Here is a 24,106-nt window from a genome sequence, read left to right as displayed (position 1 = left end):
AAAGGGAAAGCTCTAGCATTCATGAGGTTTAGTGTCTTCTAGTATTTGAGTAGTTTAATATATCTGTACCTCTCATATGAATTCTTGAGACCCTTCTCTAGATTAGGGCAAGAAATGTTAGGTGAATTTATAGAAACATTTAGTGTTTATTTTCTTTAAGGATTTGTGTTCACAAGGGAGGAGGCCCTCTTTTCCTAAAACAAAAGTTAGTATTCAAGTTGGAAGTTTTTCAGCTGATATGTGACTTTAAAAGCAGGCTTATGGGGGCAGCTGGGTGGCTCAGTGGATTGAGAGCCAGGCCTAGGTTCAAATCTGGCCTCAGACACTTCCCAGCTGTGTGACCCTGGGCAAGTCACTTGACCCCCCCTTGCCTAGCCCTTACCACTCTTCTGTCTTGGAGCCAGTACAGAGTATTGACTCCAAGATGGAAGGTAAGGGTTTAAAAAAATAAATAAATAAAAGGAGGCTTATTGGTGAGATATGTGAACTACATAGTGTTTGCTTAAGGACTAGGACCACTATTAAAGGCAATGACAGCTTACAAAATTTTCATTTGCAGTAAAATCTGACTTCCCCTTTTCCTTTCTGCTCTTCCCACTCCTATTCCTTCTTCCTCCATCTGCCTTTTCCTTTTGCCTGCTGTTCTATTATTCTCTTTATTCTTGTAACTTTAACACTGACTTGTTAAATAGGCAGAGTCATCATATTGGTCAGCTTTTCACTGTGCTCATACATTTGGATCTATCCTTTCCTTCTTCACCTTAAGTTATTTTGTGGGTTATTAATAGGTACATAGTACCCACTTGTACTAAGTGGCATAGTGGATAGAGCACCAGGCCTAGAGTGAGGAAGATTTGAGTTCAAATATGGCCTCATATACTTACTAGCTCTGGGCAAGTCACTTAACCCTGTTTGGCTCAGTTTCTTCACCTGTAAAATTAGCTAGAGAAGGAGATGGCAAACCACTTCATTATCTTTGCCAAGAAAACTTGCTATAGGATCATGAAAAATCAGACACAGTTGAACAACAAAAAGTGCCCACTTAGTTCATTGTTTTTTTTTCCTTAGATATGGACCTTAGAGTTATATTCAATATCTGCATTAGATAGATAGCCAACTAATAACATCAGAGTCTGTCCTGTTAGTTGATTTGTTCATTTTTTTAGTTGTAACATGTGACTATTCAGTGGATAGAGGGCCGTGTCCTGGAGTCAGGAAGACCCAAGTTCACATTCATCTTCTAATACAAGTCATTTCACTTCTGTTTGCCTCAGTTTCCTCAACCATAAAGTGAAGGTAACAATAGCACCTACCTCTCAGGATTGTAGTGAGGATGAAATGAGATCATAATTGAAAAGTGCTTAGCAAGGTGCCTGACACATAGTAGGCATTTAGTAGATGCTTATTGTCCTACCCCTTACTTAATTTCAATTTTTTATCCTCATGACTCTTTATATTAAGAAAGGAAGAAATTATCATCTCCATTTTATAGATGAAGAAACAGAGATTCCAAGAGGTTCCATGATTTGCCTAAGAGCCAGGGATTTAACCTGTACCCTACATTACCACTCTCCAGAAAAGCAGATCGTGCTGCTCTCTATATGAAAGCTCCTCTGCTCACTTATCATGAAGAGGATCTGCCTTTATTTTATAATTCACGGGGATAAATTTATACTCATTTACCCTTTTTCACTTAGCCCTTTTGACCAGTCATATATTTTTAAAAGGTTTTTAGATATGCAATCTGTAACTGTGTAGCAAATGAAGCAAATTATTTCATCCATTCCTCATGAATCATGGCTGCTAGACCTCATTAGCTCAACATTCTAACCCACCGTTTCTCAGTCAGTGCACTGTGGTACTTTGTTTTGACATGAAGTTGCCTTTAATGTGGCATGACATCCTGGATTTCCTTAACCCAAGCAGCTGCCCACCTAACACATTCTCTGTTCTAACAATTACTGAGTCAGTTTTTTAAAAGTGCTTTATATTTTCTAAAAACCCCAAACTCAGAAGACCTGTGTTATGAATATTAGGAATGAGACCAGCTAGACAGAATTTTATATAAATTTTCTAAAACTTAAAAATTAATTTTAAGTAGGACAGTGATGTATGTAAAATAGCCTTCAGGTTTCTAGAAAGGAATAAATAAAGGAATAATAAATAAATAAAGGAAATTCAGCAATAAAAATTATGATTTGGTTTGAATTCTGATCTTCAAAAAATATTCTTCCTAATGCTGATCTAAGTCTAGCTGTTTCCACTTTCCTACCCCAAAATGTTCTGTACTCCTATGCCCATATGGTTAAGAACTACAAATTCCTTAATTTGGCATTTAAAGGCCTGGACAATCTGACTCTAGCCTACTTTGTTAGCAGTAGTATACCCTAAAACTAGTCTTCATGCCTTTTACATTCCAGCCAAACCAATTTTCCAAATCCCCTTCTGGACCACTTTTTTTGTACGTTCATTCCCCGTCCCTCTGGCATATGCTGGAAATTCACCCTGTATTCATCTAAGAGTAAAGATTCTTTTTTCTCCCTAAAGCTCAGCCCAGTCAAAAGCAATCTCTCCTTCCTCAGATTTTCCTAGAGTGCTTTGGATATCTTGGCTTTTATCATACCCTTCTTTGCAACATATTTATTTATGAAAAAGTTATGTGTCCTTTTTTTATTTTTAAATTCCTTGAAGCAAGAGATTCTGTTCTGATTTTTATATCCCCTTGGCTATCACAGTGCCTTGTACATAGAATATGCTCTTAAAATTCCTCTAAAATTGATTCTGAATTGAAACTTATTTTCCCTTAACTTTCTTTTCTCACTTTGATTCTTGAAAATGTATCTATTAAGTATTTTTAAACCATTTGACCAGTTTGTCAGGAGACTTTATTGTATTTTAGTTTATTTCCAATGAAACAGATTTTTTCTCTTCATAACTTTAAAACGTGGCTAGTTGAATTAAAATGGAGAATGAATTCTGGAAGCTATAGTGATTAGCTTATATGAAGATGCCCACAGTATATATATGGAGAATGCTCTCTATGCCATTATTGATAGAGTCCAGTTCTTTCACTATCAAAGAGAACTTCTTTCTACAAGATTAGATGAGATCATTGCTTTTCTCCTAGAAAATGCAGTGAAATTGGTGAAAATTTAAATACTACCCAACCTTGATTTTTCTCACACTCTAAAGTGTCTCCAATTATCAATAGATTTGATGATATGGTCAAAGCTATTAATTTTAATTTACTTGAAATTTTTTGAATGCCAAAGCTTTTTGGAAGAAGAGATTGATATAAAATCATATGTTCCTATTTCACAAAACCCAAAATCTCTATCACTCTTGCCCTGAATTCTAGGAGTTCTACTGTCTGCTAAATCTCTCTGTTGTATGTCCTGCTAACAGTTCCAATCTTGTCTAAAACTAAACTTATCTTTTATTTTAGTTCCTTTTGGATTTCCCTCTTTCCATCTAAATCCTTTCCGTTTTCATCTTTGATTCCTTTATTTCTCCACCCATAACCTATAATATAGTAAAGACTTATGGATGTGGTGAAGTATTCTAAGGTAATATGAACACTGGACTTGGGATCAAAAGTCCTTGGTTCAAGTCTGCTTCAGACTTGCTATAGCTCTTCCATTTAATCTGCAAAGCAATCTGGGGCAAATTACTTAAACTGTCTTGGCCTCAGTTTCCTCATTTATTAAAATAAAAGGTTTAGAGTAGGTAATCTCTAACATTCTATACTTTTGTAATTCTTCCTTCCTTTCTTCCTTCAAAAATGCTCTTCCTATACATCCCTTTCATACCCACTGCAATCATCATTGTCCATGTGTTCTTTCTCCTTACTCCTTGACAGAGGCTACTTTAAAGTCAGTCTTTAATTGTTGCCCCTTCCCAACCACTCTACATAAATCTTCCAGATTAATTTTCTTCTACTTATTTTCTTTTTTAAACCCTTACCTTCCATCTTAGAATGAATACTATGTATTGGTTCCAAGGCAGAAGAGTGGTAAGGGCTAGGCAATGGGGGTTAAGTGACATGAATGTCTGAGGCTATGTTTGACAAACCCAGGACCTCTCATCTCTAGGCCTAGCTCTCAATCCACTGAGTCTGCCTATATTTAAAAATGCCAATATATAGTCTTGCATTCAACGCCCTCCTCAGTTTGGCCCTCATCACTTTTTCTACACTGGAGTTTTCCACTTCAGAGAAACTGACTTTTTTTTAATCCATCATCCTTTTCTCCCCACACTCAGACCAATATACTATGTCTCTTCCTGCCTCTTTAATTTTGCTTGTACCCTTCCCCTTGCTTGGGATGGTTTTCTGCCTTCTGCTTAAGTTCTAACCTTCCAATGAGTCCCAGAACAAGTTTTACCTTTTCTATGAGACCTTTTGTAATGGTCAAAGACCTCAGTGATCAGTCCTTCTGAGTTCCAGTAATGCTTATTGTCTGGACTACTTACTTGACACTTGGTTTATATTACTTTTCTTGTGTTTATCATTTTATATGCCCATCTTCTCTAATTTTGAGTCAGCTAGGTTGGCACAGTGCTAGATGTGCTAGATCTGGAGTCAGGAAGATCTGAGTTCAAATCTGTATTCAGATACTTCCTAGTTGTGTGATCTTGAGTAAGTCAGTTAACTTCTTTTTGTCTCAGTTTCCTCAACTGTAAAATGATGATGATAATAATAGCACCTTCCTCATAGTTTTCCTAAAGCTTAAATGAGATAATAATTGTAAAGTGCTTAACACAGTGCCTAGCACATGATGTGTTCTTAATAAATTCTTATTCTCCCTTTTCTCATAATTTTAAGTCCTTTGATGGCACATACTGTCTTATACCTTGCACAATTCATTGCACATAAGAAGTGCTCTAATTTTTGGTGGTGATAATGCCCACAATATTAATTTCTTCATCCTTTTTTGGGGAACCAAGAAGACAGTCCACTTCTTTCTCTATCCTCTGAATCAGAAGAATTTTTAAACAGTCCTCACTTATTAAAAAAATTCTCTTTTAGAGATATATTAATAATCAATTCTTCTGTCTTAAAACTTACTCATATGCTTTAAAATGGTTATAGGTAGTTCCTTTTTTGTTTGTTTGTTTTACTTTCTTCCCTTATCACCTTTATTGTGTCCTTGAAGAATTATAGCATTTTTCTTCCCTTTATTGCTATTTATTCTTTAGTTTCCTTAATTTTTCCTTAATCTTCCCTCTGTTCCATTCTCTAATGTTCTGTGATAATCATGGGACCATAGATAAGAGTTTCAAGGGAACTTGAGAACCATTGAATCCAACTATTTCCTATATAGATGAAAAAATAGGCTCAGAAGGACTAAGTGATTTACTTCATTCATGGTCGGACAGATAGGTAGGACTTAACTTAGGTCTTCCTGACTCTTAAGTCTAGTGCTCTATCTACTATATCATCTAGCTGCCCCCTTATGTAATTGGGAATGTGTATTTTGAGATTTTTCATATTTTGTACTTACTTCATAGTTTGAGGGACACAAAATTATCTTATTAGAGACTTATTCGTCATTAGGTACTTTTTTCTGCCCTTAAATTGATTGCTCCCAAGTGAATAATGTTTTGAATTTTTGCTGCATTGGACAACTGGTTCTGTCTCAGTTAACCATACCTAGATCCCCAGAGTGTAAAGAGAATAACTTACTCTTCAAATATTGATTAATTTTCAATGAGACAGCCTGACCCATAAAGTAATATTTGCTGAAATAAATACACCTGGGTACAAATTAAATACTTTTATCTTACTGTAGTCAAATAGTTTTATAGACTATGTATCTAGTTCTTGTACTTTAAAGATAAACTTTAAAGAAAAAAATTTGTGCCAATTCTAAGATAGCTAAAGGCTAGGCAGTTAGGGGTTAAAGGACTTACCCAGGATCACACAGCTAGGGAGGGTCTGAGTCCAGATTTGACTCCAGGTGTTCTATCTATCCACTGTACTACCTAACCTCCCCTAAAGACAAACTCTTAAATATTTCACACTTAGGCTTGGATGTTGGAAGGTTTACCCATTGCTTTCTCTTTATCCATCAATACCATCCCACCTCAGAGTTGTATCAGTAGCCATTACTTGATTTAGAGAGAAGGTATCAAATGTTCTAACACTCCATTTCCTATGTAGCTTCCTCTCCTACATCTTTTTGTAGATGAAATGGTTCCTCTTTTTTCTTCTGCCTGTTTTAGCTGAAAATTTTTTATTTTAGTTTGCCTGTTTCTCCTTTCCTCATTAGATAACTCCAGAAAGTGGTTGTATGAAACTTCTTGATGAAGGCTTTCTAATTGGAAATCTCACTCTTCCAGCTTTCTTATCATCAAATTTTCCTCACTTTTGAATTTTACTATTTGTATGCAAATTAATTTGGAAGAAGTTGCTTAGGACAGCACTTTATCTCTTTCATGTCTCTTAAAAGGGATTTAGTTTTTTTCCTCTGAACATTTTAAAATGTATTTGAACTGAACAGTTTTGAAATGGAGAGATTCACACTTTTTAGAGCCCTTAACTTTGTTTTTTCCATAGAAAACTCTTTTTAGGTACTTTTTGACACAGTGGATATAGTTGGTCCTGGAATCAGGGTGGCCTGAATTCAGATTCGACCTTAGATACTAGTTGTGTGACTCTGGGCAAGTCACTTAATTACCATATGTCTCAGTTTCCTCATCTGTAAAATGATTATAGCACCTACCTTCCAGGGTTGTTGTGACGATCAAAGGAGATATTAATTGTAAAGTTCTTGGCACATAGTAAGCACTAGGTAGATTGTCATATTTCACCATTAGCAATTAACAATTAACCCTAGTGTTTTTTCCGATGAGAATATTAACAATTTATGTAGTACAGCTTCTTAAAATAAGTTAAAAATGTACTTGACTGTATTATCTCAAATGGTATTTAGTTCTCATGTTCAATTTGTGACACAGTCTTTGAGCTTTAAATTTCTTTAAATTAATATAGTCTAGATATGAGGCTTAGCAAAAGAAAAAATTCATTAAAGTTTTTATCCATTAATTTTTTAAATACAAAAAATCTATAGAGATACCTCATAAGACAATTGCTTCCATGAACTTTTCTTACTTAGGAGATTACTTAAATATATTGTTAATATAATTTAAAATCATGCATGTTTTATGATCATTTATTTTAGTTTTAATGTTGTAAATCAAAATTTTATATAGGATTGATTTTTTTAACTGAAAACCTAAATATAGAAATTGTTATAAAAATTTTAAATCAATTGTTTTACCTATTTTATTGTTTATATTTCCACTTTCCTTGCTTAATGAGGTAGAAGAGATGAAGAATTCAGATGAAATGAAGCATGTAAAATTAATTTTAAAATAAAGGTTAGAAAAACCTAATAGTATGTCAAAATTTTTATCAGCCTGCAAATTGTGTACTTTGATTGGATTTTTGGTCATTATTCTTTTCTTCCTGTCACTTTCTTTCCTTTAATTAAAGTTCATCTTTTCTTTTGATTAAACAACTTTTCTTCTCTTTTTCCCTCCTTTTTCTGGTCCACATTCATCTATAGAATCCACATCAAAAAGCTTGTTGCTCAGTTAAACACAGTGCATATTAATTATATACAATATGCAGAGGCTACAAAGACAGAATAAAAGCAGTTCTACCTTCAAGGGATTTATTTGCTACTAGAGAAATATAAAATATATGTTTTAAAGTAAATACAAAGTTCAGGAGGGAGAAACCATTAAACCAGTGAAAATTGGAGGAATGGAAGGGCTTGGGAAAAGCTTCCTGAGATATAAATTGAACCTTGAAGGTAGCTAGGAATTTGAAAAGTGGAGATGAGCAGAACATAGGGTATAGAAAAGACATGGAAGCAAAACATGGCATGACATGTTTGGAGAATCCAGCTGGAATGTAGAGTGTAAAAGGAAATGATATGAAATTAATCTAGAAAGGCAAGTGACTCAGGTCGTGGTGACTTTTAAATGCTAAGATAAGGAGTTTGCATTTTATATCGGAGGCAATAGGGAACCACTGAATATTTCAGAAGGGAAGTAATATGATTAGACTTGTAGTTGAAGATAATTTTTGCAACTGTATGAAAGATGAAATGAAGAGGGAAGAAATTAGAAGCAGTGAAATTATGTAGAGGCTTTTACAGGATTCTAGACAATAGATAACAAGAGTCCAAACTACAATCATCACACTTGGGAGGGAAGAAAAAGAGACATATGGAACAAAAGTTATGAAGAGAGAACTAACAAGACTTGGAGTAAGTAGAAAAGCCATCTATATCTGCTTGGGGAAAAGGAAGAAGAATGAAAAATAACAGAGAGGAGTTGTATTTTTGTTGCTGAGATTGAAAAAAAAATTGTTTAATTTTCAGTCCCAAATACTGTCCCTTCCTCCATTCTTCCCTGCCTCCATTGAGAAGGCAAGAAATAGGAATATGAAGTCATGCAAAATATATTTCCACATCAGACATGTTAAAAAAAAACAAGAAAAATTAAGAAAGAAAATGATGTGCTTCAGTCTTCACTCAGAGTTCATCAGTTCTATTTCTGGAAGCAGATAACATTTTTCATCAAGAGTCCTTGGAATTTTTGTGGATCATTGTGTGGATGCTACTAAATCTTTCATGATTGATTATCATTATAATAATGCTGCTAAGTTCTCCTGGTCCTGTTCATTATAAGTCTTCTCAGGTTTTTCTGAAACCATCCTTTAAATCATTTCTTATTGCACAATGGGGTCTTCCCTCACAATTATATACCATAACTTGTTCAGCAATCCCCCAATTCTTGGGCATCCCTTTAATTTCCACTTCTTTGCCATCACAAAAAGAACTACTCTTAAGTATTTTTTATAAATATGTGCTTTTTTCCCTTTGTTGCTGATCTTTTTTGGGGGAAAAAAACCTAGTTGCAGTCAGAGGGTATGCACTGTTTTATAATTCTTTGGGCATAGTTCCAAATTGTTTTCCAGAATGGTTAACTAGCTCACAGCTCTACCAACAATGTATTAGTGTACCTATTTACCTGCATTCCTTCTAAAATTTGTCATTTTCCTTTTTCTATAATGTTAGCCAATTCACTGGGTACAAGATGGTATCTCAGAGTTGTTTTAATTTGTATTTCTCTAATTATTATGGATTTAGAGCATTTTTATATAACTGTTCACAGCTTTGATTTCTTATTCTGAAAATTGCTTGTTTATATCTTTTGAGCACTTATTAACTGGGAAATGATTCTAATATAAAAAGGTTTTAAAATATGCAGTTGAAGAGAATGTTGGCTTGTGTACTCACAGTAAGTGTTGTGCTTGCATTTTTCTAGAGTTTATATAGCCCAGTAAGATTTGCAAATTGTTTTATACATATTGTCTTATTTAAAAAAATTTTAATTTACATATTGATGTAGTTTTTAATAATCATTTCCTGACATTTTGTGATCCATGTTCTCTTCCTCCCTCTCACTCCTTTATACATATGACCACATTTTATCCTCACAACAGCCCTGGAAATTAAGTATCTTACCTGGGGTCACACAGCTAATTAGTATTTGATGCTCGTTTTGAACCCAAGTCTTTCTGACTCCAGATCTAGCACTCTACCCACTGTACCACATAATTAACTCTGCTAAGGAGAGAGGGAAAAGGCATTTTAGAGGGACTTGAAAGAAAAGATCTTGAATAGTTGCTATAGAGAATGTGATCATAAGTCATGAAGAATAAAAGCATAACTATGTATCAGTAAGAGCCCAGTTGAGATAGATGACATAAATTTGTGGAGAACCTAATCTTCACTTGTGTGATTTCCATTAGTTTTTATTTTTATTTCTCTTCTAGTCAGATTATTCAAGCTGAGGAGGTTAACCATGTAGCACACAGAGTTTTAACCAATAAGAAATATGCCATTTCCCTGAGAACATTATTATCAGAAGCATGTGTTCTACTAACAAAAAAATGAACCTTTCACCTGCCTCCTAAATTAAAAACTCTTTGTGAGCCTTGACTATCTTTTATATAGTAATGTGTGTGCTCTTTTTGATTTAGCACAGTTTGTCATTTGGACTGCCACTGACAGTCCCTATTGGTGGATATTTCAAAAAAGGAGATGGGTTTAGAGATCTCCCTCATTATTTCAAAACAGGGGATGTGGGTCTTTACCAAGTAAGGAAAATGCCAACCCACCCAACTTTAAAAGGGGTCAAACTTTACCAGCCAGAGAAATGTGGCTAGACTCGCCCTTCTCTGACATTTGTTAAGAAATGGTTTATAAAGAAGCTTATAAAGCTCAGATTCTTCTCACAGTCTTTGGCCAGAAAAGGGTACTGCAATTATATTGTCAGTGACTCTTTCCCTTCTTGGGGACCTGGTCACCCCCAAATCTAAATGATAAGGACAAAGAGGGCTTAAGCTTTCAAATGCCTCAGTTCTTGATTGCTGATAAAGGAGCAGGTCTCCACCCCATATATAATTTCTAAGATTTCTAAGATGGGACATTCTCTGAATTTCCTAGGAACAAAAAAATGAGAGATGACTGAGCCTCAATTCAGGACTCAGGAATGGAAATAACTCAATAAAATAAAAATAAGTCTTCTCAATTAATATAATCTACAGTTAGTGCATATCTTTGTATCCTTTCACCTCAAAAGAGCTACCTGAAATTTAATGTATATGTTGCAAAATGAAATTAATTGGAAAGCATACCAACTATGCAGCATAGGACATGGATTTAATGGGAAATTTCATTAATGTCCATTTTCTTGTTCTATATTATTTTGCTTTACAAACATCCAAAAAAAAAAGACTGAAGTGACTGTAAAATTTAATAATAATATCATTTACTCAAATTCTATTTGAATTTATAATAGTTTTAACAGAGGTTCCAGTTCCAATGCCCATGCTTTGAAGCCAATGTTTTGACATAAGTAATAGAAACAGAAAAGTGTGTTAAGGTAAAATATCTAATTAAAACCATTAGTGGCATTATTGGCACTACTGTTCTGACCTCATTTATCATTCTTGTTTGAAAACAAAACAATTATTGTTGATTATGCAAATGTCAGCAAATAAATTACAGAAATGTTAGGCCTTTTTCTTTTATAAAGAAATCACTTCATGGTGGAATTGATGTTTGCCCCAAATCATTAAGAATGCTTTGTCCAGAAAACTTTCTGTATATTGTACTTTAGTCTAGATTTCATCTTGTCATTTAAACTTTGTTTATTTCCTTTGGACAATTTCCTTTGGTTTATTTCCTAGAGTTAAAAAAATTGATGTAAATATTGTCTAATTGTTGCTTTAAAAATGAAAACTTTCAAGCATCCTAAAATGCTTAGTATTGAGCCGTGTTCATTTAGAGACAAAACTACTAGCTAGTGTGGTGATTTCTGACCACTAAGAATTACATTCTTGGTAGAAATAGCCTTTTAAGAAACATGGAGGCTATATAGTTATCTGAAGAGTCAAGTACTTATAATTCATTGTAATGGGAAGTCAGCATGAATAATTGACTCAAGAGAAGATTCCAAGATTTTACCCATTGATTTCAAACTCTTACCTTTTACAAATACTCTAGCAAATACAAAAATAGATGGGCTTGGGTTTTTATCTTCACTACGTGCCTCTACACATACTTTAGTGGGAAGGATAACATGGATAAATTATCAAAGGAGTGAGAGAAGCAATCAGGAGAAAAAAGAAACTAACCTATAAATTAAATGATTCCCTGGATAATTAAGTCTTGGCTCTCAATAAAACTTTGATTTTTAATTCAATTACCATTGAGTTTATCCCACTGACTGGACCACATTATATATTGGATCCCCTGAGAGATAGCTATGTTTTACAGTAGATAGAGTACTAAGTTTGAAATTTAGGAAAACCTGAGTTCAAAATTTGATTCAGTCTTACTAACTGATCTTGAGCAAAAGCACTCAGCTTTTCTTAACCTTACTTTTCTCATCTATAAAATGAAGAGGTTGAACTTAATGACTTCATAGGTCCCTGCTAACTCTAAATGTATGATTTATGATCCAGAGCTTTGGGGTCCTTAGATGGGAATTCACTGTTTTGCTGTACCTCTACCAACTCGTGTCATACATATTGACATGAAGGGTTCTTTGTTAAACTTTGCTTTGGGGGCTGGAATTTGTATTTTATCCTAGAGGCAATAGAAAACCCATTATATGTTTTTGAGCAGGGAAATGACATGATTAAGCCTGTGCCTTAAAAAGATTATATTGGGGAATGAGTGAATAAGTGAATGAATGAAAAGCTTTTATCAAGCATTTACTAAGTGTCAGATATTGTGGTGAACATTAGGGATACAAATACAAAAAAATGTTGTAAATATCAAAAGCAAGACAATTTCTGACCTAAAGGCACTTTGTTTTCAAATAAAGGAAGAAAATGCATCTGTTGGTGACCAGATGATTGGCGACTAGGAAGGAATTTTTTGGATTGTAAGTCAGAGGAATGGTGGATTGGACCATAGTTGCAGTTGAGTGGCATGTCCTTTCCAGGAATGGTAGATTAACTTGATTCAGATCTAGAAGTGGAAAAGGTGTAAGGGGAAGAGCAGCAGGAAGCAAGATGGGTCTGAGTCAAACAGGATAGGGGGAATTTCATTACTTAAGTTTGAGAGAGGGAGTAGAAGCAGGGGGATCAATTAGGAGGGTATTAAAAGAGTCCTGGCAAAAGGTAATGAGGGCTGAAATTCAAATGGTAGTTGTATGAATGGAATCTGGAAGGAAGAAGAGAATAAATGGGAGAAAATGTAATGGGAATAGAATTTCCCATTGAATCCATGTCACATGCTGCAGAGATGGTGTGCTTTCTAACTAATTTGATATCATAACAGATATATATTAAATTTAAGGTAGCTCTTTTGAAGTGAAAGGATACAAAGATATATACTATAATATAAACTTTGGTTTATTAAACAACTGAAAAGACTTATTTTTATTTTATTGACTTATTTCCATTCCTGAGTCCTGAATTGAAGCTCAGAGTCATCTCTCATCCCATTGTCCATGACTAGGTCCCCAACAAAGGAAAAGAGCCACAGAAAACATGATTGAAGAACCTTATATTTTTCTAGCCAAAGATTGCTAGAAGAAGCTGAGCTTCATAAGCTTCTTTAAATTGTTTCTTAGCATGCTACAGAAAAGCAAGTCTAACCACATTTCTCTAGTTAGTGAACTTTGACCCCTTTTAAAATTGAGTGTGTTGGCATTTTACTTATTTGGTAAAGACCCACCACCCCTGTTTTGAAACAATGAGGGAGATCTCTAAGTCTACCTGTCTTTTGAAATATCTAATGGGGACAAAGGAAAGTGAAAAGTCAAAGATGACACTACAGTTACAAATTCGAGTGACTAGAAAGCTGATAGCATACTTGACAGAAATATGGTAATTAGGAGAAAGAATGGATTTGGAAAGTAAGCCAATAAATTCTCTTTGGACAGGGCTTGTGGTCTTATGGACTTAGAACTGAAAGAGGCCTTAAGACCATTAAGTCCAATCCTCTCCTTCTATATCTGAGGAAACTGAGAATCAAGGAGATTAAATGAGTTACCCATAGTCACACAGGTAATAAGCATGAAAGGTGGGATTTGACCTGAGATCCTCTTCTATCAGAGCTAGTGTTCTTTCTGCTATATCATGCAGCTTCCCTTCTGAAAGGATATATTGAGTTTACCAATGGGACACCCAGATGTTGTAAGACTGGAGTCCAATAGAAAGAGTATGACTGAAGGTGTGTGTGTGTGTGTGTGTGTGTGTGTGTGTGTGTGTGTGTGTGTGTGTGTGAAATCATCATCACAAGAATGTATTAAGCAATTACTTCTAGGTGCCATACAGAGTTGTAGGTGCTGGAAATCCAAAACCCAAATCAAAGTTAGTCAATCAGTCATGTTAAATCCATGGGGGCTAAGATTCCCAGGAAGTACAGATTGAGAGAAGAAAAGAGAGACTTGGATAGCACCCTGAAGAATAATAGCCTTGCTTATGGAACAGAAAATTAATGATGAACCAGCAAAGACTGAAAAAGGAATGAGCAATGCAATAGCTGAGAGGACAATTTAGAAAGAACCATGTTATAAACTCAGAAGAGAGAAGGAGAATCGATGCTGAGGGGCTTGTCACAGCTGCGGAGAGGTAAAGGAAAATGAAACTTGAGGAAAAGTCCATCGGAATTAGGTATTAAGAGATCTTAGTTTACTTTGAAGAGAGCAGTTTCAGTAGAATAGTGGGGAGAAATACTGTTTGTGAGGGTTTGAGAAACAAATGCCTAGTGAGGATGTGGAGGCAAAGAGACATCTCTTTCTGGAAATGTGGCAGTGAGATGTAAAAGGTGAAGTATAAGAAGAAAACTTGAAGCATGTGTAGGCTGAAATGAAAGAATTTTTACAAAATGGAAGAGCTATGTCCATGTTTATAGGTAGCAGAAAAGGAGCCAATAGAAAGGAAGAGATTAATTCTGAAAGGGGGGAAATAATGATCATTGTATAGGGAGATAATGGTTAATGGGTCAAGTTCCAGGCAGAGATGTGAAGGGATAGGATCAAGGACACAATTAGGGTTGGCCTTGAAAATGAGAAGGGATCCCTCTTCCTTAGATAGTAAAATAAAGAAAATATAGAGGCACATACAGAAAAATTTTGAGATGTGGGCTAAGGAAGACAGTAGATAATTTTCTATGTAGATAGAATTATTATTATTAATTATCTAGTGGATAGCTTCTATTTTCTGTCTACTATGATTTCCTATCATACTGGATAGCTTCAGTTTTCTCAGTAAGTCAATCAAGCACTTTACTTTTACCATGTGCTAGGTACTGGGGATAAAAAAAATAAATAAAACAATCTCTGCCCTCAAGGAACTTAAATTCTGTGTTAGAATTAACAACATGAACACAGATAAAGAAATGCAAAATATATAAAAAATAAATGCAAAGTAATTTTGGTGGAGAGAAGGTACTAGCAATTGGAGATCAGGATAGACTTTATTTTTTAAGTTGGAGAATGTTATTTAATTAATTAATTAAAAAAAAATTTTTAAACCCTTACCTTCCGTCTTGGAGTCAATACTGTGTATTGGCTCCAAGGCAGAAGAATGGTAAGGGCTAGGCAATGGGGGTCAAGTGACTTGCCCAGGGTCACACAGCTAGGAAGTGGCTGAGGCCAGATTTGAACCTAGGACCCCTGTCTCTAGGCCTGGTTCTCAATCCACTGAGCTACCCAGCTGCCCCCAATTTAAAATATTTTTACATGGTTACATAATGCTCTTTCCCTCCCCTCCTCCCTGCCCCCCTTAGCCGATGTGCAATTCCACCGGGTTTTACATGTGTCATTGATCAAGACCTATTTTCAGGATAGACTTTTTGAGAAGTAGCATTTAAGCCTAGTTAGTCTTTAAGGAAGAGAAGGATTCCAAAAGAATCAGAATAATGAGGTGTTTCAAGAAGAACTTAGGAAGGGGAAAATATTGAGAAATGTGTCAAATTCTTTAGCAAGGTTAAGAAGGATGACAACTAAGAAGAAGCTATAGGATAGGGCAAATTAAGAGAACTTTGTTAAGCTTAGAGAGAGCAGTTTCAGTTAAGTGATTGTTAGAAGCTAGATTGAAAGGGCTTTAAATGCCAAACCGAGGACATGTAAATGAGAAGGGTGGAACTGGAGATATATGAAACAGTTATTTTCTAGGTGTTTGGCTGTAAAGTGAAGAAGAAATGTAGAATGAAAAAGCTTAAGCCAAGATCACCTTCTGAGAAATGGTTGTTGGATTAAAGAGTTCTAAGAGAAAGGATAATTGCAATAACCATTATAGGAAGGATGATAGTCAATTATGGAGTAATAGAAGAGTTGCTAAATGAGGACCAAACTGATATTAAGTGGCACAAATTTAATAAGGTAATTAGATTCCAATTTTAAGCAGAGTGGTCCTATTTTTGGTATACCTTATAATCTGAATAAGTAGGAAACATCTTAATTTGATCAAGATATTTTGTTCTTTACCTTAAGGAGAACCCCTCATATTTACCAAGGAATATAGGATTAAGAGCTGGAAGGCACCTAAGAGGACATCTAGTCTAACGTCCAAGTGTCATCATTTTATATGTAAGGAAACAAAGGCCTAGCGAGATGAGTTGAGATCATCTTTCTGCCATCTGTGAAAAAGGAGTTTGCAGAGTAAATTAGTAATGTAGGGGGCAGCTGGGTGGCTCAGTAGATTGAGAGCCAGGCCTAGAGACAGGAGGTCCTGGGTTCAAATTTGGCCTCAGCCACTTCCTAGCTGTGTGACCCTGGGCAAGTCATTCAACCCCCATTGCCTAGCCCTTCTGCCTTGGAACCAATATACACTATTGATCCTAAGACAAAAGGTAACGGTTTAAAGAGGAAAAAAATTTAGTAATGTAAATGAGATTCTATGCAGTCACATAGCCTACTGAAGAAAACAAAGCATTTTAAGCATTCATGAAAAACTTTAGCATTAGGGACGAGTGTTTTCTTATCTATTCAATAACACAAATTAGGCAGGCCACTGGCAACATTTTGCTGGGTATAGTTTTGAGATTTGGCCAGAGGAGTTAGTCCAGACGTATGATTTCCTTGATGCAGAACTTCTGTTTAGGGTTTTCTTACATCTACCAATGAAGATTAATAACTGTTTTATAACTTATAATGTTAGGGAGTCACCTGAGAGTTGAGTGATATGTCAAGGGGAAGTCAACCAGAATGGCAGAGATAGGAATTGAACCCAGATCTTCTTCATGAGTCTAGGCATCTCCCTATCTGCTATGACTTGCTGGGTTTGGGTGGTATTAATATACTTGAAAGTAATAAAATTATAATTCTTTGCAAATATTCTCTATAATTTTTATTTTTCATTTATTAACACCATATTCCTTTCTCCTTTATTCTGAATTAGTGAATTTTTAAAGTCATTTACTAATTAACACCTCTTTAAAATACTTGTTTGAAGAAGGAGCTTAATTAAATGCTTTCAGTTTGTAGTTTTTTTATGTTTGTAGAGAGTCATTTTGGAACCTGAGAGAATGAATAGTAGCATTCAAAAAGTTTAAGAATCACTGAGCTGGATATGCTAAGTGATCTATCTCAATGACAATATCTAATTTGAATTTTCAGAAGTGTGACTTAGAATCAAATTATGACATTGTATTTCTGGTTTCTCAGTAGTGACCTGTTATTCTTTATCTAATATGTAATTAAATGGCAATAATGACAAAATCTCAGAGACTGTAAGAGTAGAACAGTCACTATATTTTGAAATTAGTCACAGAAAGAGTAGTGCTCATCATTATAGTCATCCCTTTATGACATTCACCTGATATATATGATTTATCTGAATGTTTAATAAGAGCCTTATGTAATTTTATCCCCAACAGATTGATGAACTCCCAGAGGGAGCTGTGAAGCCTCCAGCAAATAAATACCCAATCTTCTTTTTTGGCACCCATGAAACGTAAGTCATCAAAAGGGCCATATTCCTTAAAAACGAATGTCTTATGAAATTACAGCTTTTGGTTTAATCTATAAAATATTGTTGATGAAGGAGCTAGAACTTGACATGCTATCAAAATCAGTTTGATCAAAACAAAAGCCTTTTCATTGGAAGACATTTGAAACAATAAACATCTCTATCTTTTTTTAATTGAAAAATTTTATTTAACTAATTTAGAATATTTTTCCATGGTTACATGATTCATTTTCTTTCCCTCCCCTTCTCTTCCTCCCACCCCCATAGCCGATGCACAATTCCACTGGGCTTTACATGTAACACTGATCAACACCTATTTCTATATTATTGATAATTGCACTAGGGTGATCATTTAGAGTCTACATCCCCAATCATATCCCCATAGACCCATATGTTCAAGCAGTTTAAACATCTCTCTCTTAGGGCCTGAATGTCTTTGGTATTGAATGTCATTACTTCTTCAGCTAGATATTGATGATAACATGTGGCCCCACATTCTTAATTCTTATCTGGAGAGAATCCTTGCCCAGACCATGTATACTTGAGGCTGGTGCACTGTGATACTTCTGGAAAGAAACTGCATCCTCAGTATCATCTCCCCCTTTGCCTGGTGGACCCTCAAGAATAAGACAGCCATGAACACAGCTGTTAATGGTAGGCTTTGGGGTATACAAAATACTTATTAGGATTCTTTTATATCTCATTAGAAATTTCAAACTTCTTATCTATCACAGTTTCCACTTTCATACACCAGCAAAATTATTGTATTTTGCCTAAAATGCTTAACCTCACAGGATTGTTGGGATAATCAAATGAAATATTATACAGGAAGCATTTTGTAAAATTTAAAGTGCTCTGTAAATGTCAGCTGATATTTTTATCCCTCACCTCTCCCCTTAATGTAATAGAATCATAGAATTTGGGGGCTGGAAGAAGTCTTTGAGATCATCTAGTTCAGTCTTTTAAGGAGGCATTAGATGGGAAATGATGCTCTAACAAAGTATGTCACTTTCCTCACCAAATGAAATATGAACCTGCTCTTCTATCCAGAACAGGAAGTAAAATGAATTAAGAAAGTATTTCAAGAATCTCTGCATCCAAATTTTAGCAGCAGCCAAGAATGCTTGACCATATTTGCGAGGAATTATTATTACACTTTTTTTTTAAGCACGTATCCCTTCCAAACCTCCCCAGCAGCCTCTGCTTACATAGTTCATCATTGGTTCTTAAACTCACAGAGGACTTGACTTTGTTCCTTGTTTTGATTGTCTCATCTTTGACTGCCACACACTAGGTTGGACTCTGCTTCTCTTCCTTCCCTTTTTAAGCACACTGCTGAATCACCTTGCTTTTCAGCACATCCTTGAAGCATTTCTTTTGCACACACATATGGTTGCCCCACTTCAACTCAGCATTGGAAAGCTCTTCAGGCATTCTGCTTCCATCCATTCCCTTTGTAGGTCAAACCCCATGGAGCCTTAGTGCTGTTGGCCTGGCTATGATCCAAAAGCTTGTTGAACTTGTCTCGCTAGATAAGATTCAATAGAGCTAGAGGATAAAGATGATAAAAGAACTCTTTTAGGAATCTGAATATGGAGCCTTGGAGAAGTCCATGCCTCAGAACTACAGAGGCCCTCTGACACTGCTTCTTGGTAAACCCTTTTGGTTAGAAGTTTTAGGCTGCATTGGTGATTCTCGTCTTCTTAATGATATGCTGACCTTTCCATTCCACTCTAAGAAACCCTCATCTGAAGCACTTTATTGGACACAGTGATGTCTAAGAGACAACTTACAACTCTGTATTGTAGATAATGTGTTTAGAAGCTAGCTATAGGTCAGAGAACTGACATCTAATATTACATAGGTACACATGTATGTATGTGGACATTGGGAGAAATACAACAAAAAAATAGGTACAAGTAAACCCACGGATGGGAAATCAGACTCAGGTAAATCACCCTGTGTTCCCTTCTTACCATTTTTTTTAAACCCTTACTTTCTGTCTTGAAATCAATACTGTGTATTGGCTCCAAGGTAGAAGAGTGGTAAGGGCTAGGCAGTGGGGGTTAAGTGACTTGCCCAGGGTCACACAGCTAAGAAGTGTCTGCGTCCAAATTTGAACCCAGGACCTCCACTTGAGCCACCCAACTGCCCCCTCCTAACCATTTTTATATAATAGTAGCTAGCATTTAAATGACACCTACTGTGTGCCAAGCATTATGTTAAATGCTTTACAATTATTATCCCATTTGAACCTCATGAGAATTCTAGGATGTAGGTGCCTAGTATTATCCCCATTTTACAGATGAGGAAACTGAGGCAAACAACAGCTAATTGATTTGGTCAAAGTCACAGAATGGTAAGAATCTGAGGCTAGATTTTAACTCAGGTCTTCCTGACTTCAGACCCAACACTTTATCTACTAGACCATCTAGCTGACCCAAATGAAATCTAGTTAAAATGGACTTAGAAGGCAGTCTTAAGGGGGAGATATATAACAAAGCAGTAGTGTTCAGCCTGAGACATATGTACAGAAGAAGGAAGAAAGGAGTTATTACCAAATGACCAGCTTTCATTGCTTCCCCCACTTTATATGTGTAGATTGGATACTGTACATCATTCTATCCAGTTGTCCACCCTACCTCCTTCTCTCCCTAGTTCCTGGCTCCCCATAGTTTCTGTGTGTTATATTTTTTTCTATTATGGGACTCTCCAAAGCATAGAGCCTGGAGATAGTTTCTCTAAACTTGCCATACACCAGGAATGACTGACTCCTTGCACAAAATTTCCATTCAGAAAATTTAAATGGCAGACAAATGAGAGGGTTTATGTACTCCGAGTGAGAGGCTAAATGAGTAGATATGTAAGTGGTAGTATATGAAGCCTGGGAGGGAGACATTGAGTTGGTAATAGGATAAGAGTGTCTTATCTAGCTCTTGCTTTCTTATAGAAGTACTTCCAAATACTCTTTATCATTAACCCTCCCATCTGTCCTGAAGAGGATAACCAGATGTCCTGGGGCTGAAGCAGAAGTTATAAAGGATCAGGCAAAAGCAAGCTCAGATGGTCCAGAGTCAACAGGGGTTCAAGACAATAATGGATTAGGTGGAACCCATGGCAGTCCCCAGCAGTGAAATGCAAAGTTGTAGTAACAGAGTAAGCAAAAGATAGAAAGACAACCTGACAGTCTTGATTGAATGTAGTAAAAAAAAATTTTTATTGGTTTATTTGTTGGTTACATTAAAATTTCCAAGTATCTCATCCCCTTCCTGCACTATAGAAGGCATCATCCAATAAAAAAATATACATAAATTATGTCTTTTGTTTTTGTTTATTATTTCTTTCTCTGGAGTTAGACATTCACAAGTTATTCTTCAAATATTAATTCCATAACTATATATTTTACTCTTCATAATTAATGTAATTCTTTCCAAATTATTTTAAACTAACCTGGTCATCATTTCTAACAGCACAATAGTATTCTATCACAGTCATATACCACAACTTTTTCAGCCATTCCCCAGTTGATGGGCATCCCTTCAATTTCCAGTTCTTTGCCACCTCAAAAAGAGCTGCTATAAATATTTTGGAATATATAGGTTCTTTTCCCTTTCTCCTAATTTCCTTGGGAAACAGATCCAACAATAAGTATTGCTGAGTCTAAGAATATATAGTTTTATAACTCTTTGAGCATAATTCCAAATTGTTCTACAAAATTGGTTCACAGTTCTACCAACAGTGCATTAGTGTCAGCATTATTCCACATCCCCTCTAACATTTGTCATTTTCCCCTTTTATCATTTTAGCCAAACTGGGTAAGAAATGATATTTCAGAATTGTTTTTATTTGCATTTCTCTAATGAGTATTGATTTAGAGCATTTTTTCATATGCCTACATATGGTTTTGATTTCTTCTTCCAAAAACTGCCTGTTCATTTCTTTTGACCATTGATGAAGAGTACAGTCAAATTGTTAAAAACAAATGCAGTTTTTACATGTATAACCCAGATCAAATTGCTTATCATCTCTGGGAGGGGGAAAAGAAGGAAGAGAGGGAGACAATTTGGATCTTATAAGTTCTGAAAACATATGTTGAAAGTTGTTATAACATCTAATTGGGGAAATAATTTTTTAAATGAACAAGCAAACAAATAAACAAAAACATATGCAGTTATACCTGCATCCACCCTAAGATATCACAGCCTCAAGGCACTTTCACCATCCTGGTTATCCTGCTCATAATGCTCTACCAGCTTGTCATTGAAGCTCATGTGAGGCTTTTCTGAGACTTCCCCTAAAGCAAGTCTTTATAGGTGTAAATTTCAATTCATTAATGAAAATATATGACCCCTGTAGAGAAAAATTCCTCTACATATGTCTATAACCTTTCAGTATTGTCTTTCATACATTTTAGCCCATTCATTCAATGAAGATTTAAGTGGTAGCTGCTGTAAGGGATTTTAAAAAAGGTCATGGTCCTTACTTTTAAGGAGCTAATAATCTAAGAGAAATAAGACATAGGATTATAGACTTAGAACTGGAAAAGACCTTGAGTCTAATACCCTCTTTATATAGATGAAATGGATGCTAAAGAAGTTAAGTAGGTTGCCCAGGATTATACAGCTAGCTGGGGATTAAGGCAGGATTTGAATCCAAATCATTCAGGTACCCCAACCACTTCCTAATTCAAGGAAAGGGTATCCATAGCTTCAGAGTTTGCTTTACCAGGTCTAGGTAGTATATAGTTCCTAGAATCACAGAACAACTCAGAATCTCTGAGTTGGAAGAGACCTCAGTGAACAGGTACTCCAAAATATAGCTGAACAAGACTTTACCCTAGATCATATCTAATAAGTGGTTATTTAGTGTTTTTTTAGGACTTCAAGAGAATGAAGGAACCCATAATCTCCCCAAACATTCCATTCTACTTTGGAATAGTACTAATCTTTAGAAAGTTTTTTGTTTCATCAAGCCTAATTTTCCTTCTCTGAAACTGTTATTACATCTAGTTCTGTTTTCTTGGGTCAGGAAGTGTGGTGTTATGGAAAAAACTTTGGGTCTGGAGTTAAGAAGACCTGGGTTTTAATCCTGTGATGAACAACTTACTTAATATCCCTGGACCTCACTCTCTTCCTCTACAAAATAAAGGGGTTGGAGCAGATGGCTTCAGAGGATTCTTCTAAATCTATGATCTTCTGAGTCAAATCCCATGACAGCCCTTCAGAGATTTGAAAATAACTATCCTGTCTACCCCTAGATACCCAGTTATTTTCTGTTCTAATATTGTTGTAAGTTGTAAGTTCCTATCACCTAACTGTTCTCCAGTTTATCAGTTCTTCCAAAAAATTTGGTACCCAGAACTACACACAATATTTCAAATATAGTTTAAACACAACAGAATATAATGACACTCACCATAGTTTAAGACACTCTACCCTCAATGCAAACTAAGATTGCATAGCTTTTTTAGCTGATATATTGCACTATTTTACTCATTCTGAACTTGCAGGATACCCACTCAAATAACTTAAATTATTCCACTGAAATGTTATTGATTGGAATTTTCTTCCCTAGAAATATGGGACTTGGTCCTGACATTCCTTTGAACAGACTGCAGTCTGTGAGCTTCTTGAGAGCAGACTTTACATTTCTTCAAATCCTTAAGGCTTATTAGCAAATGCTGGGGCACAGAGTCAGTACTTAAAAATGTTTATTGACTAGCTGACTTCAAAAGCCAATTTGCTCTTATGACAAATTATTGGTGTTCCTCTCTCTGTGGTGCCATCCTATGTACCATAGGATGGGAATGGAAGAGAGAACTAGTGTATCCAAGAAGGACAGTTAAGCAAAACAAAACCGACACCTGGACTGTATCTAACAGTATATGCCTCATTAGGTACCTTCTTTACAAAGAAGAGGGAGATTGGTTTCATCAGTTAACTGGTCTTTGCACTAATCTATGTTGAGATTTCTTTGAGTGGTTTTTTCCTTTACATTTCCATCATTATTAATTTGAAGAAATTTGCTAACATAATACATTTTATTTTCTTTGTATTTATTCTCTTTTAAGTTTATTCTATATGTTTGTATCTGTATTATGTTTTCAAATTTCTCTTAATTCTTTAAATTTGTCATTCCTTGTGGCACAATAATCTATTATCCATATACCATAGACACCCATTTTATTTCTAGTTTCTTACCATCACAAAAAGTATTACTCTAAATATTTTGGGAAGTTTCCCTTTGCCTTGGGAGTAATTGCCTAGTAGTGGTATTCCTAGGCCAAAGGAAATTCTATATATTTTTCAGGGTCCAATTCAAATTCCATTTCCTAAATGAAACATCTCTTAACTAATCCAAGACACTTTTATCTGTCCCTTATCCCTAAGTTTCTATAACAGTTAAAGGCCTTTAAAAATAATTAAACTTTTACATTATGCTGCAATTGTTGCAAATGTATTTATCTTGTCTTCCCAGCTATATTATAAATCCCTTTAAGCACAAGGATGTATGATGTCTTTTATTTATTCTGTATCTCTAATAGCACCTATAAAACTTCTTCATTATAAAGTAGCATTAATTAAATATTTTGCGCTA

At 35.3% G+C, this 24,106-nt stretch overlaps 1 protein-coding gene across 1 annotated transcript in view; it reads left to right on the top strand.

Annotated features, from left to right (window-relative positions):
- The window catches only part of HDGFL3 (HDGF like 3), a 95,311-nt gene that overhangs the window by 35,938 nt on the left and 35,267 nt on the right, over positions 1–24,106 (top strand). The window contains exon 2 of the mRNA XM_007479239.3: positions 17,418–17,494. Coding sequence (XP_007479301.1) covers positions 17,418–17,494 — 77 coding nt within the window. The remainder of the gene's footprint in view (positions 1–17,417; positions 17,495–24,106) is intronic.

Source organism: Monodelphis domestica, chromosome 1 (assembly GCF_027887165.1).
Source record: "Monodelphis domestica isolate mMonDom1 chromosome 1, mMonDom1.pri, whole genome shotgun sequence".
Taxonomy (NCBI): Eukaryota; Metazoa; Chordata; class Mammalia; order Didelphimorphia; family Didelphidae; genus Monodelphis; species Monodelphis domestica.
This window is presented reverse-complemented; position numbering and strand designations above follow the sequence as displayed.